The sequence below is a fragment of the Mytilus galloprovincialis genome, chromosome 6 (genome assembly GCF_965363235.1).
Source record: "Mytilus galloprovincialis chromosome 6, xbMytGall1.hap1.1, whole genome shotgun sequence".
In the NCBI taxonomy this organism is placed as follows: domain Eukaryota; kingdom Metazoa; phylum Mollusca; class Bivalvia; order Mytilida; family Mytilidae; genus Mytilus; species Mytilus galloprovincialis.
The window spans coordinates 75561444-75578135 of NC_134843.1; the positions used below are offsets into that span (position 1 = coordinate 75561444).

Consider the following 16692-nt stretch of genomic DNA (forward strand, 5'->3'; position numbering starts at 1 on the left):
CTATTGCCTTCATGATTATTAATTTGGGTAACTCGGAAATCGAAACATAAACAAGTATGATCATTAAACAATTGCAACAAAAAGAAGAAAAGAGGACAGGTTCAGGCAAAAAGATCATGCAAGCATATGACACTGCCCTCCAAATTTATTTTGTAACCTCATCAGATGACAATACGAATCCTGAAAAATCCTGGCTAAGAAAGCTTGTAATTTGAATGTTCTTCAGCATATAAGGCACGTCTTATTGTTGAATTACCGAATCGAGTTGTGGTCTTTTGATTTTGAAATAACCTTCTAACTGCATTCGAAATTCTTAAAAATGAAGAACGTATTTTTTACATTGACATTTGTAATCAGTAGTACAGTACCAACGTTGACTGTGAACGATTGTTGTTGTGCGACATAACACATTTAATATTAAATGAGGGATTTTATTTACAGAATGTAAAAAGAAGTATAACAAGAATTGCCATTGCAAGCAATAGCGGATGTCACCCTTCCCCTATTGCCACTAAGCGGCAGCCATTTGAAAACAATTTAACAGTATATGCAGATCAACGCATTGCGATATATCTTTCTGTAAATTTTCCGTTCATTTTGAGCATTGTCAAAAGTTTCACATTTTTAATCTGTTTCCATGGCAACGGCAGCCATTTTGAAAATTCCCAAGTCAAAAGTCTCATCTATACATGCCAGTTAACAATAATATTAAGTTTCATTAAGTTTGGAGCATTTTGAAAATATTTGACATTTATGCAGTTTCCATGGCAACGGTGGCCATTTTGGAAATTCCAACCTCAAAAGTCTAATGCAGACTTGACAGTTAACAAATATAGTAAGTTTCATCAATTTTGGAGCATTTTGAAATTTTTGAAATTTTTGACATTTTGGCTGGTTTCTATGGTAACAGATACCATTCCAAATTTCTAATGGCAGATACCACATTGGTACATGGGAGGGAACATACCATCAAAGTTTCAATGGATTTGACCTACCATTTTAAGAAAGTAAATGCCACTTTAAGGTTTTTGAAGCACTTTCACCATTTTTGACTTGTTTCCATGGTAACGGCAGACATTTTTGAAATTCCAACGCCAAATTGCACATCTACCAATGTTGCTCATCGTTACTGTGGAGTTTTATTAAATTTGGAGCATTTTGATATTTTGGAAATTTTTGGTGTAGTTTCCATGGCAACATGATAGGTCCAATGATTGCCAAAATCATCCAAAACCAGTATATGCCTGGCACCTACATTGTATCAAAATATAATGATTCTAAGTTAAAGCAACTCCAAATAATTCATCAAAACCAAAAATTTGAATTTTTCACAATTGTTCCGTTTCCATGGTAACGGCAGCCATTTTTTATGGTCTTAAGACCTACTGCAACCCGAAATTTTGTGTTCCTCATTATAATAAACTATCATTAAGATTGGTTCCATTGGCTCCGAGAAAATTGCCGGACAAAATAGGTGGAAGAATAATAATAATAATACAGAAAAAAGAAACAGAGGAAAAGCAATATGTCACCCGACATTGTCGATCGGGTGACATAAAAATAATATAATGTAAGTCTTCGGCTTCTAAAGGATGCATACAAATTCAAGAAAATAAATAAAAGGCATATCATGAAGCTTACTACTAAGGGGTAAATTTATAAAGTACTAGTATTGATGTTTTTTTTTATTTTCTTATCTACATTTTAAAAGTAAACAAAGTTAATAATCGTCAAAATGACTAGGCTCTAACCACCACGGGACAGCAGTATTCCTCCTAGGTCTACTGGTTGCCGGCCAAGCACGAGTCGCCGGGTAGTTGTTATCTGGCTGGCCATTATCGATTGGATATACTGGTTGTATAACTGGAATATTATTGGACGAACCGAAATAAGGATCTTGCCAACCGCTGGGGCCTGACACTACAGAAATGCCATTTCCTGATGGAACTTGTACCACGTTCGTCGCACTTTGAAGTTTCTGCATTTTATTACATTTTTTCCATTCACATCTGTCATATGCTACTGGTACACATGCATCACTTAATCTATCATCAAACCCTCTGTATGTGCATCCTTTTGTCACAGGTTGACAATGACCAATTCCATTACATCTTTTTATCTAAAATTTCAATTTAATGATTTTAGAAAAGAAAAAAAATAAAGTGTTAAGTTTTCTTTGCAGTATCTGACATTTCAAATAGTATACTTGTATACGAAAACCATTCTATCATGGATTAACGTCATTGAAATGACAGGAACACGAAATCTCATTTTCATCAAAATTAGAAATCTAGAAACCGACCTTCATCAATGGACAAGCACAATGACGTTTTTCAGTTTTACAAATCCTTGGTGTAGGCAAATTTTGAATCAATAGAAAAGACAAGTAAACGAACATCTTTTAATAAGTATTCAAAAACGTAACTGTGTTATATGAAATTTAAATGAGAAAAGTCTTTTCACTGGCATTTTCCACTTTTAAGTTACTTTTTCATACATACATGTTAGATATTTTGTTGTCATAATCCCTGGTTGCTTTTTGTTCATTTTATTTTTTTAAAAGTCATGTTTTTGTCAACAAAAAATGTTTTCTTGCATACTGTTATCAAAGGGTTGATTGATTTTTCCATATAAATTTTATTGTATGTGATGTCCTTCTATTATATGTTGAACTTTAAAATAAATGCCTGTCCTGCTACATATGCATGTACATGTCCAGCTTATAGAAAAAAATAAAAACTTCTCTGTCGCTTGTTCACAACACTTTTTTTATATTTAGAGCTTTAAAAGATGTGTTTTCCCGTTCAAGTGACAAAGTGCCAATTTTCTTATTTATGTAAGATGATAATATCATAGATCCCATTTTGTTTAGAACTACAAGTTTTATGAGAACTTACTAACTATAAAGATAGTTTTCTTTGTTTATGCTATGTGTAATTAAAGATCATATACATAAATGGAAAATGAGATATACAAGCCGTGGAGACAGAAATCCAAGCATACAAACAAAGATATATACTATTCAGATGAAACATGTGAAATATTTCACTCTATGAAAGACACCGATTTCAACTATCATTTTTTTGTTTGTTTGAAATCGTATTATCTCATTAAAATCTAACGCGTGACAAACAAATCTAACGGAGCAAAAAGAAAAATGGGATTTTAATAAGATAGGAAACCATATAAAATATTTTATCATGATCTCATCATTAAACATATTTGAAGATATAAAAATATATCTATATAACGTAAAGTTTTTTCCTGAGGTCCACTTGATTTCATTTGAATCAGCATTCATTTAGTTGAAAAAATAAGTCATTTTTTTTTCTGAAACCGAAATATAAATATGTCATTTGATTAGTGAAATTATAATATAGTACTATTATTATAGTTTAATATTGTATTAGTATTTTCAAAATCGAATTTTGCTAAAACGCTTTTTTTTATTTCAACATATGACATCGTTACTTTAAGGAATATCCTAAGACACCTATTTATATATCCTTACTTAAGGATCAAATTTAGGACATACTTTGTTTTATGAGACTTTTTTTAACTGGACTTTAACGTGTCCTGAGATCACCATAACACACGTCCTAGCCTAGTTCTAAGACAGCTTCGTTGACACGGCCCCTGTATATCTCGGTAAATATGAGAAACATATTATACCATAAAGATTGCGTGTTATGCTTTTTGTTCTGTAACAGTTGTTAGTTAAAATAACACCACGAATATCGCTTCTAACAAAGTGCTGTGACTTTATAGTTTTGCTGTTGTATGAAATGCATTCATATTTTTATGGTCTATACATGACTTTCTTTGTACATGTAATAACGTATCTATTTAAGCGAGCAGAGCCTAGTTTTAAACGTCGCTGTACTTACTCTTACTGTATAATCTAAGATTATAAGTACAGTGAAAGTATATCAACTGACAGTCAGACTTACAGTACATTCGCATCCTCTTTTGTAATCCTCACAAGGAAGGTCATTACCTGGGTAATTCAAATCACACTCACTGATCCATAGTTTACCACCTATTATAAAAAAAAATAAAAAAAATAACCATATTCATAATGGTTCTATAAGCACTTTAAAAAAGAATCTTAAAAACTCTCCTAGATTTAGAACAATCACCACTTCATCAACTATCTTCTAAACTTTGGTCAAACATTATGACAAGTCTCTGTCAATACAGTCGTTTACGGTCCCATTATTCAATATCACTCATTTAACGATTGGAGTTATGAAAAGTGGGGAAAATCGGTTTTAAGAAGTCGAGGTTCAAAGTATTTGGAAATAGAAGGAAAACACGATTAAGCAAACAAACAATAATGACAACTGTCCATGCAGTCAGTTTTACTACACGCCAAACAGTTATAATATATAACCCCCAGTATCAATTTTCCTATCTATCCTTACTACATACATGTAGCACTGTCAATTGACTGTCTTAGAAACTTTTTAAATTTCTATTATACATTTTACAATTTTTTACATCTTATTTTTTCTATTTTTATTGTCCCTTTGGTAACAATTTCTTGTATTCCTTTTGAGCTTAATGTTTAATCTATTGATTTTTTTAATCCTATGTCTCTTTTGATGTTTGGTCAACTTTATTATTTATTTCAGAATCGTGTAAATGATTTAAAATGTACTCACCTTTCCGTTTACCTAAAATGTATCATGGCATTAAATGTTTTGAAAAAACAACTTTAGATTTTGTTTGAATTATCCGTTTAATAGTCAACAATGCATTGAAATTCTTATAACTGTGAAAATAGTCACCGAATTGGAAAGAAAAATTCTGTGTTATTAAACAAAATTGCCCTTTTTGTATTTATAGTCAAGTATCAAAATAACTGTTTGTCTACTGACAATACGAAGAAATTAAACACGATAAGTGTTATTACAACAAATATTAGTATATATACAGTATACAGGACTAACACCGAAATAAGAAAAAAACGACTCACAAACAATATGACACAACACGTGGACTTTTTAGCTTCAGCTTGCTTTACCTCAGGAATAAGTTACCTTAATTGTATTTGGAGATATTTGGAGATCTTTAAGTGCGTATTTTATCAGACCTTTATTTATTTTTTTAGTTGAGTGTCACTGACGAGTCTTTCGTAGACGAAACGCACGTCTGGTGCAAATACAAAATTTCAATTTTGGTATCTATGATGAGTTTATTGTGTCTTAGTTTTGTTCACGAATCATTGTCAATATAATGGCATTTGATGCAACTGGCGTACACGGTATCTTTTTTGGCGTTATAAAACGAGGTTCAATTCACCAATTTCTACATTTGAAAATGCCTGTACCAAGTTAGGAATATGAAATTTGTTGTCCATCCGTTTGATGTGTTTTCATTTTTTTACATAAATAAGGCCGTTAGTTTTCTCGTTTGAATTGTTTTACATTTTCTTATCGGGGCCTGTTATAGCTGACTATGCGGTATGGGCTTTGCTCATTGTTGAAAGCCGAACGGTGACCTATAGTTGTTAATGTCTGTGTCATTTTGGTGTTTTGTGGATAGTTGTCTCATTAGCAATCATACCACATCTTCTTTTTCTACATTAATTATTTGATTTTACCATTTGATTAGGGACTTTTCGTTTTGAATTTTCCTCGGCGCTCAGTATTTTTGTGATTTTACTTTTTTTTCGTGGTACATACTTTTATAAACACTTACCACCAAGGACGTACGAACTTTTTACAAGTGGTAATCCGCACTTGTCGCGGGTTCCATATGTATATAGATCATGGGTACGATATAAATCAAACACATGTTCGTTGTCTGGTTTACCCTATAAAAGACAGATACATCCTATACATGAATCGATGGGTCATGACTGTAGTTAAGAATGGAGACAAACAGTCATCATTTATGCATAATGACTATTTAAAACTTTTTGTATTTGCTGCACAATCTCAATGTTATATTAGAGTACTTTTTTAAAGGGAGGGTATACTTTGTTGATGTCAATACCGTCTTTACGAAATTCCTAGATACGGTCATATTTGTCATTTAGAATTATAATAAAATTTAACTAAATTAGAATAAAAAGAAGGTTCATAATTGTCTCATTGACAATCATACCAAGTTATCTTTTTATGTTTATAGACGAGACCGTACCTTGTGAGTATATAAATGCCTATCAATGGATCGATGGTCACGACTGCAGTTCAGAATTGAGAAAAATAGTCATCCTTTATTCATACAACTTTTTTATAGGCTGCACAATCTCAATGATATATTAAAGTACTTATTTTAAGGGAGGGTACAATTTTGTGATGTCAAGACCATCTTTACCACATATATTGATTCAGTCATATTTGTCATTTAGAATTATACTGATAAAATCAGAATGAAAAGAAGGTACATATTGTCTCATTGACAATCATACTATGTAATCTTATTATGGTTATATACGAAACCGTACATTTGTCTTTTCATGACTGAATTAGTGACATAAATACTCAAGAGGACAATGAGGTGCGAAAGATACCAGAGGGAAAGTCAATGAGGTTGAATTGATTGACTATATAAGAGAATTCCAACGAACCAATAATTTGTTTGTGTGTTTATATTGTTCAGTTATACCCTTGCCAACTTTGCAAAGGCAAAACGAGGTATATGGCGTAATGAGAGCTGTTCAAACTCAGAGGACAAAAGATGGTGTTCTCGTCTTGAAAATACAGATGTTACAAGATATTGATATTGTTAGTTATTGTTGGTGTTGCTGTTGCTGTAGGTGTTGCATATTTTCAACCAGCTAATTGTATTTAAAAATTGTTAAGCATTTCTTTCTTCCTAGATGTCTTCTTTCTAGCGGAACAATTTTATTTCATGAGTCGATAACAGGTTATGACGACCTTATATTGCCTTCTCAGTGATTAACTGGCAGTTTTTATTGGTGTACATATTAATTTATTTGTCAGTTTGCTGCATGTGTTTTTCCCTTCTTCTGAAGATTAATTCTAAAATCGCGCAATACAGCAATACATTTATCAGCTATAAAATTAACTAAGTGAACAAATAATAAAGAATACTTTAATTATAAAAACAACCCGTTGGAGTATTGCTTAAAATTCTGTTTCATGCAATCTTAATTGTGGTCAAGTAAAGGATCACAACGCAGAAGGGACTTTTATAATGAGACGGTAAAACATACTTTTGCGCATTCTTAAACTACTGAAATTAAACGGATAAAGATTTCTAAAAGTTATATAGTTTCGGAATGACAGGAATTATTTCTTGACGTTTTCTGAAATAATTTTCATCTGGTATGCTTTATAACGGAAAGTGTTTTATATTGGAAAAACCAATACAAGATTTTCTGCTTAACTTATGATGATACCTTGTACCAGTTCGTGATCCTAATTTTGAGTTTTATATTGGCATTTCCTTGATCATCTTCAGCATTTTCAGATCCAAAAACCTGTCCAGCAATTACTGAAATAAAAAATAATGATGGTCTACATCCACATGAAAATTGATATATAATGCATAATCATCTCGGTCATAAAATAAAGAAGACATTTTTGTTAAATAAACTGAATGTGACTTTTTTCCTTTGTAATACTTGTTATTTCAAGCATTTCTGTTAAGTTTTGTCATAATCAGTTCAAAAATCTAGTATAATGATAGACGACATCTACAGCGATTCGAGCAAAATTTCTTCGACAAATACAAACCAAGCCGCATCAAGATAGAATAAAGTGTGGACAAATAAATGATCAAATATCTATCTTATCTGCCTACAAACAGTTGAATATGATACACAAGATGATTTTTGGAAGATAACTACCACTAATGGACCTCTTTGTTTTCTTTATTAGGTCTCTTTTGGTCAATTTATACCTCTCATTTCCTCAAAATTTTTAATTTTCAGGCCAAAAAATAAAAATAATGGGGTAACTTTCATTCAGTTATGGTAGAAATGTTATGAGAAATGAGTAATTGAAGCATTTTAGCAGAATGAACAATCCATATAAAAGTTTACTGTCTCCAAGGAGGTTTCAATAAGTCCTTACGTAAAAATTAAATTTACGCCGCGTTCCAAAGAGGGACATAAAAGGCTTCTCTTTTAGTAAATAATTTGTCGTTACGGCATTGAAAATAATTTCATCTACTTATTACTATATATTTATTTAAGTTTTTTTCTAGGAAAATGTTCTATCATAGCAGAATATAAGAAATAAGGAGAAAAGCCCCCCCCCCCCCCCTCTTTTAGTATGGCTTGTTCTGTCAACTGAATATTTATGGTAGAGTCCTATTTCAAGACAATTTTATCATAAAATGTGTTTTAGAGACTCAATTCACTCAGAATGTTTCCTTTTTTGAATTATTTCACTTAAATAGCAAGAAATTTTAACACATGAGATTACTCACAAGGTCAAAGATGCATGTACAGCTTCCAATATTAGGTGTAATACCACCATTGATTTTCCCCTATTAGTCTATGTTAAATTTGCACTTTTCAAAAAATTGTGCAGAATTTATCTTTGTTTCAAATAAAGAAATACTTGGCATGAGTAAAGTTTTATCCTGTCCAGTTCTATAGAAAAAAATCTACATAACATTTCATTGCATATAAGAAAATAACCATCATTGGAAGTTAACCAATCAAATTTCTCCCCTTATTTTATCTGTGTACAAGTTTAGTCACCATGTAACCTCAAGATTACAAAATTTTCTATAGAAATCTCAAATAAAAAATAATGGTGTTTTGAAATACCCAAGACATATGTTTATGACACAGAAATGGTTTTACTGCAATAAAATGTAGGATTAATTACCTACAACTGTAAAATTCAAGGGAATATTTTTTTCGACCTACTTTCGTATACAACCGGATGTATCGTACCATGATTTGGTTGTATTACACCTAAAAGTGGCACTGTATTATCAACATTCAGTGTAATTGGGTTCGTTCGGTTGTGAAAAAAATCTATAATCCCGTTCGTTCAATCACCTTAAGTTAGTCAGTTATTCGATTTTTTTTTCTAAATAGAAAGAAGTATTTGTAGAAAAATTGAGAATGGAAATGGGAAATGTGTCAAAGAGACAACAATCCGATCAAGGAGTAAGATACACCCAAAGGCCACCTATGGGCCGTCAAGTTAAAATCCAGAATACGAGTTATTCGAGGATCAATCACGATTTCGTGTGTTTAGTTTTTAGAGTCCGTTAGTGTATATTGGCAACATCATCTGTAGTAAATGAAAATTGTATTTTATCAAATATTCAAAACTTCTGAAAATATATATGTGCACAAGTGTTTGCCTTTCTTTGTTAGACAGTAGAGTCTAAATACTTTTTAAAAATTTATCTGCCAATTATGGTAAGCATAGCTTAATGATCATACCAGAAACATGATTACGAAAAATAGTAAAATAATATTAACAGATGATAATCAAAGGAATATATATGCATAATCGATACACGATCCCAACCATTAAATCGATATACGTCTTAATTGATAAAGTTTAAATAATAGTATTTTTAAGGAAATGACAGCAATGAAATAGTTAAGATCATTATTTTGAAGCTCAAAATACATAAAGTTTGCTTTGGGGATATCTACTTAAGCCCCAGTCCCACTAGACCACGATCCCAACACGCTCATCGCGATCTAAAATAAATTTATCTCTCACAGTTGAATCCATTGTATCATTTCAACATATAAAAAAAATAAGTATAAGAATTTACTAAACTGTATAAATAAGGCTATATCAATTTGCTTCAATTATTTTCAGCATTACAATACTCAATATATTTGTTAAGAAAGCAAAACAAGTATACCTTTAAACAATGAGTATTGAAAAATATAGTTAATCATAGAATGCATACCAAAATCTGCCTCACAATACTGCTGTTGGATAGTTTTAAATTCAGCGTACTTGACACAGTCACATGCTAATGTTGATGATATGCCAACCAATAAGAGGGACAGTGTTAACACTGACATTTTCCTGTAAATAAATGGTTTTTTTTTATGAAACAGAAATGGTTAGCTACATGTATCCTTGTCGATACTGAAATTTATAATAAGAAAAAAATATATGAAATATAAGTCAATGAACTGTTTTCCCTTCTGGAGGATCTAAAATCAATGAAAATATTTGATTTTACCCTTTGCTAAGGAACTTGTCGTTCTGATTTTTTTTTTCTTTTCCTACTTGAAATCGTTGTATTTGTTTTCAGCATTCATCAATGTTGTCAGGATTATTAAAGGAGTAGGTTTCATTTCACGTGAATTTCAAAATTAAAGAGAATAAAATATCGATCGAAACATATCCTAGCTCTATACCAGTGTTATGTTTACAACTGTCTAATACCAGTACTTTACCTTTCAGGATTTTGAAATGCTTATTTGGGATAGGGCTTCAAACCAGTCGCTATTAACAAAATTTAGAGCTTTGCATTCAATTCAATAGTTGGTCATAAACCATAACACAGCTTTAATTCGAAAATTGTTTTGTATGTGGTTAATGATGTTAACATGCATTTCTGAGAAAAAGCAGTGCCCAAATTTGATAAAATATCTCACAAACTTTCGTTTTGGGGCTATCTTTAGGGCGAGGCGGTTACAATTTCAGGACATGTTAAGGAATTGTTCATGATATCGTAAGAACCTAAAAGTACGCATATTGGGGTGTTAAACTATGAATTTGAGTAAAGATTCATAACTTAAAACCTTGATGTGAAATTAATTGAGAGGAAAGTCCCCTTCCTCTTTATTTACAACTTTCAAAAAGTAAAATCACAAAAATACTGAACTCAGAGGAAAATCGAATTGGAAAGTCCATAATCACACGGCAAAATCAAATGACAAAACACATCAAAAACGAATGGACAAAAACTGTCATATTCCTGACTTGGTACAAGCATTTTCAAATGTAGAAAATGGTGGATAAAACCTGACAGACATAATAAATAAAATAGTCAAAATATGGGTACAGCAGTCATCATCGTGTAACAATTTTAAAAGTAACAATTTAACAGAACACAAAAAAACATCTATCTACAAACACATTCATTGATGCGCATGTCTGACGTTAGAAAATTGTATACGTCACATAAATTTGTCGTTCAATGTATATACACACACTTTAAAATTTTCACATGGGCAATGTTAGCATGCAGGGTTAAAAAATCAAAGTATGTAAGAATTAATTCCAGAAATAGACAGAGATTTAAAATAGTCCAAAAGATATATAGAATTTATAAGAATCCCCAAATTGGTCATTTCACTACGCGATTGAATAATTTTGACGTTTGTGGTTCAATGTATTTTCTAATACATAATAGAAATATATCATAATGACATATAATAGATCAATATTATATTGACGGGATCTTTTAAAGTACAGAGTCACGTTATAAGAACCAAAGAAACACAAAAAGTCGCATATACAAAACACACCAGCAAAAGATGAAAGATAAAACACATTGACAGGATGTTTAAGTACCGAACCACGTTAAACGGATATCACATAAAACAATCCAACAGTAAAAGTAATATTAATAACAGAACAAAGACAAATGCAATTGTGTTAAGACGAAGATCGATTGATAAAGCGTGCCATATTTAGATATAAGAAGATGTATGTAGTATGCGCGTCAATTAGACAACTCTCCCTCCAAGTCACAATTTATAAAAGTAAACCATTTATAGGTCAAAGTACGATCTTCAACACGGAGCTTTGGCTCACACCGAACAGCTAGCTATAAAGGGCCTAAAAAATAACTAGTGTAAATAGTTATCAAAGGTACCAGGATTATAATTTAGTACGCCAGACGCGCGTTTCGTCTACATAAGACTCATCAGTGACGCTCATATCAAAATATTTATAAAGCCAAACAAGTAAAAAGTTGACGAGCATTGCGGATCCAAAATTCCAAAATAGTTGTGCCAAATGCGGCTAAGGTAATCTTTGCCTGGGTTAAGAAAATCCTTAGTTTTTCGAAAAATTCAAAGTTTTGTAAACAGGAAATTTATAAAAATTACCACATTATTGATATTCATGTCAACACCGAAATGTTGAATACTGGGCTGGTGATAACCTCGGGGACAAAACGTCCACCAGCAGTGGCATCGACTCAGTGGTGTAAATAGTTATCAAAGTTTCCGGGTAGCATGCAAACAGGAAAGCCAACATACATGTATTTGTACAACTGTCTTGTTAGAGTCTGCTGACTTTAATATGTGATTTGGTCATTTGTTTTTTTTTTTTTTTTTTTTTTTGTTGTTTGGTTGTAGTCTTCTTTACATAATTATATTCCACATCTCTTTTCTAATTATATGTAAAGATGTTAGGGTTTCAAAATATTACCGGGATAAAATACTTGCCGTAAAATTAAAAATTATAGATAAATATATGTCCCTAAATTGATTGAATATATAAAAGAAGTCCAACGAACGAATGCTTTGTTTGTGTGTTTATATTGATCAGTTATACCCTTGACAACTTTGCAAAGGAAAAACGACGTATATGGCGTAATGAGAGCTGTTCAAAACCCTTCCAGTGAATACTCAGATGAAAAAAAAATCAATTCATAGAGGTGAAATTGTGTCTCGTCTACATGCATGTTATATTTTGGTTAATCATAAATACATGATAGTTTATCATTATACTTGGTGTCATATCTTTTTTACATAAATAGTTTGTATGCTTACCTCTGAAAGTAAATATCCAAAGACTGAAGCAAGATTATTTTCTTTTGAAAACTATTTTTCAACGTCTCCAATGCTGCGTCATTTTATCGTAGAATTGAACATAAATATAAATTAAAGACATCTTTTATGCCTTACAAAACTGCATTTTACAGCAGTCAGCTGTTTTATCGTGTTAAAACGTCAAAAACATGTAATAATAAAAGAAGGATCATCATTTTATCAGATTATTTAGCAATAAAATCAAATTGTTATAGTCACATACTAATTATGTCGCTGCATTTTAATTTTTCTGATGATTTACTTTTCATTGGTTAAAAATATGCCAAGTGGTGTTGCCACTGGCTTTCATATCGTCAAGTATCGATCGATGAATACGTATTAAAATATGTTTTCACAAAAATGTTATACCGCAGTACCACTAGGTCACGATCGCACTACGATCTGTGAAAAAAATGCAAATTTTGATGATCGTAGTACGATCGTGCAGATCGCAGTAAGGTCATGTCACGGTCCTGGTGAGGTCTTCAAGATCGTGAAGATCGTGGCCAACTTTGAACATGTTCAAAACAATCGTGGTGCGATCGTGGCAAAATCAGGTCGTAGTAGAAGCGTAGTGAGAGCGCACTAAGATCGTAGTAAGATCGCAAAGGTCGCTGTACAATCGTAGCGAGAACGTAGCGAAAGCGTGACTCTATTCGAAGAGATTGCACTACGATCTCACAGCGACGTTATCACGACCTCACTACGACCATCACGTTCTCACCGCGACCCAACTACGCTTCCACTACGACTATACCACGCTGTTCAAGACCATAGTACGATTCTAGCACGCTCTTGCCGTCCTCATCACGCTCTTCTTACGACTTGACTACGTTCACACTAATACCACCATTCTTATTGTCATTTTCACATAAAATATATAAAAAAGCTCCCTATAATTTGTTTGTCTAATTGTAATTATCCATTTTCTCTAACGGCTCAACCATGCTTCTTGTTTTTATATAGATTAGACCATTGGTTTTCCCTTTTAAATGGTTTTTACACTAGTATTGTTTTGTGGCCCTTCATAGCGTGCTGCTCTGTGTGAGCCAAGGCTCCGTGTTGAAGGCCGTACCTTGACCTTTAATGGTTTACTTTTATAAATTGTTACTTTGATGGAGAGTTTTATCAGTGGCACTCATACCACATCTTCCTATATCTTTTGACACATCTGTGTCATCTCTGCTATCGTTCACTAAAATATCGTCATTTGAGCTTTATGGACCAGCAATAGGTTGTAATTTAGGTTGGATTGGTCGGTCCGACATCTCTGCTTGATCAGGATTCGTTACTTTGCTACCTCTGCCTCTACATCAACCCCTACCACCACGCCCACGTGTTCTAGTAGATTCTGGTGGCATGACTGTATTGTTTCCGAAAAATATACGTATTAATCAGAAATAAAAGGAATGGTACTGTATTGATATGGAACACGATATTGACGTTATTGCTGAGATCGTAGTAAGATCGCGGTATGAACGTAGTATAATCGTGGTAAGAACGGGCTATAATCGCAGTAAGATCGTGTTGCAATCGGATAACTCGTGGTATGGTCGTAGTGAGAACGTAAAGAGCGTAGAAAAATCTTGATAAGCGTAGTGAGGTCGCAGAATAAGCGTGGTGAGAACGTGGTATAATCGTAGCGAGATCGTTGTAGAAGCGTAATGAGGACGTAGTAGTATCGTGAAAGCAACGAAAATTTACACTTTCATGCCACTCATACTGCGACCTCACCATGATCTAAATTTATTTTACATCGCGGTGAGTGTGGTGCGATCGTGGTCTAGTGGGACTGGGGCTTAAAATACATCGAACTCAATGCAACCAATACAACACCGAATATTGTTATTTCGATTATTTATTTCTGTAAGTATAAGAGTTCAAAGCGAAATTTATAATTAGATAACGATGAAAAAATGTGATCATCAAAAGGACATAATATCAAAAATCAAAACAAAATCAAACTCGTCATCGGTCAATTTACAGCTGCTACTCAGACTTTGTTAAACGTCACCAGTGTATGAGAAAAGGTTGATGGACTAAATTAATGTCAAAGAACGTCTTGTCCTTTTACTAAAAAAACATCATCGGAAGATACCAACTTTGAAGATATAACCTTGGTAATAAATATTCCGTTTTAACTTCACAAATAATACACGATGGTATTGGAGTTTAGATTACAGGTAATATTTATTTGACGTGGCTGGACATTTATACATTCCGTCATTGTCTTATTTTTTTTTTCGTAGATTGTAGTACTTTTGTCGTTTGATTTTGCTAATGTTCTTTGTCTATATGCTATTTGTTTTTTTTCGTTGACACATACATAATTATGAGAAATTGTGGTTTGAGTGATAAAGAGACAACTATTTGTTTTCATAGTGATTATTTTACTATATTCTCTTGCTTGCATTTCCTATCATGATTTTCTTGATAGAGGGTTGCTGCTCACAAGGAAGCTATCAAACCAAGAGTTCCAAATGGTGAAGTTGAAATCATCCCTTCGTAAATTGTACGGACGCCATCACGAGTTGGTTAACCGTTATGGAAAAAACGTTTCACAAATGATATCAGATATGTTTCTTTCGTCGTAACTAAAATCCCTTCTCTTTCATGAATGTCACCTACCGTATTAGACTATTTACCGGATTTGTTATCACTAAAGTTACACGACGGGCGCCACATATGGAGCAGGATCTGCTTACCCATCCGGAGCACCTGAGATCACCCCTATCTTTTACTTCAATACCCCTATTTTTGACATTTTAACCTATAATTTCTGTTTGTTTTGTTCACACATTGTTGTCAATATAATGTAATTGTACGCGACTGTCATAATAGTGAGAAGTTAGATTGCTACAAACCAGAATTAATCGTCCAAAGAAAGTGACAGTATCAAATCGGTTTTTTGACAGTGGTTATCAATTCTATGATGTGTTTTGAGCTTTAGAATTTGCCATTTGAAGACGAACTTTCCACTTTGAGTTGTTTTCAGGATTCGTTTTTTTTGTTATTTTACTTTTTGCCGTGTAGACGTCGTATCTGTATTAACAATGTTGCTTAAAACTTCTACAATTTTGTACGGTTTTTGTTGTTATGGTGATATCCATTGACATGCAGCCCTCGTTAATTTCATTATTGTTGTAAGGAAATAATACATTCAACTATGCAGTTTATCGAAGGTATTCAATGCATACATTACCTGTGCAATATATAGATTATGTGAGAACAATGGAGTGTTGCCTATATTACTATTATTTTTACAAGGCATTTTTATAGCAGCGTATTAAACATAACAATTACTTAAAACGCTTACATGTTAAAAAATATATACAAATTCGTACAAACATGAAACTACAAAGTTAACAATGCGTTTAAAGGCATATAACACCGAATCAACTATAAAACATTAAGACTCTTAAAAATTCACCAAATTGGTTAGTGGTTATAATCCAAGTCTTTTTATAGTATTTGGTAACAAGAACTATCTTTAAAAAAGATATCTGACGTATTTAAATTTGAGTGTATGTTTAAAACTATCATATCGATAACCTTCAGAAGCACACAGATACCATTTAAATAAGTAAACGTTTTCTCTGTTTGTGTTCAGTATTCTCAGTCCTCGTATCTTTCTGTTTACATTCACCATAACCCCTCGGAAAACTCACATGCGTAGGTGCGTTCTAAAAGTCATCTACGTTCGTACAACAAAGTTTACATTAAAAATTATTTAATTGTCTCGAATAAACAGCTGTCACGGATGCAAAGAGCTATTGGAGAAACAATTATTTTAATAAAAATATAAATCTTTGTAAGATCTAGTTCAAATATTTATAGTTTTTCATTTGCTTTCCATCACCATATAATTAACGAGACGTTTTTTCAAACACAACCAAATCACCCATGCATGCGTGTTGTGTTGCCATAGTTAAGCGTCCTTAAGTTCAAAGGGCACA

At 32.5% G+C, this 16692-nt stretch overlaps 1 protein-coding gene across 1 annotated transcript; it reads right to left on the reverse strand.

The window, feature by feature from the left end:
• Positions 1-1679: 1679 nt before the first annotated feature.
• Positions 1680-10264, reverse strand: LOC143081027 (uncharacterized). Its single transcript, XM_076257262.1, has 7 exons — positions 10197-10264; positions 9868-9989; positions 7373-7467; positions 5704-5818; positions 4665-4676; positions 3951-4039; positions 1680-2119 (listed from the first exon to the last, which is right to left on the reverse strand). Exons 1-7 carry the CDS (start codon positions 10262-10264, stop codon positions 1721-1723), a joined length of 900 nt encoding a protein of 299 aa, XP_076113377.1. The 3' UTR covers positions 1680-1720.
• Between the last annotated feature and the right edge of the window lie 6428 nt (positions 10265-16692).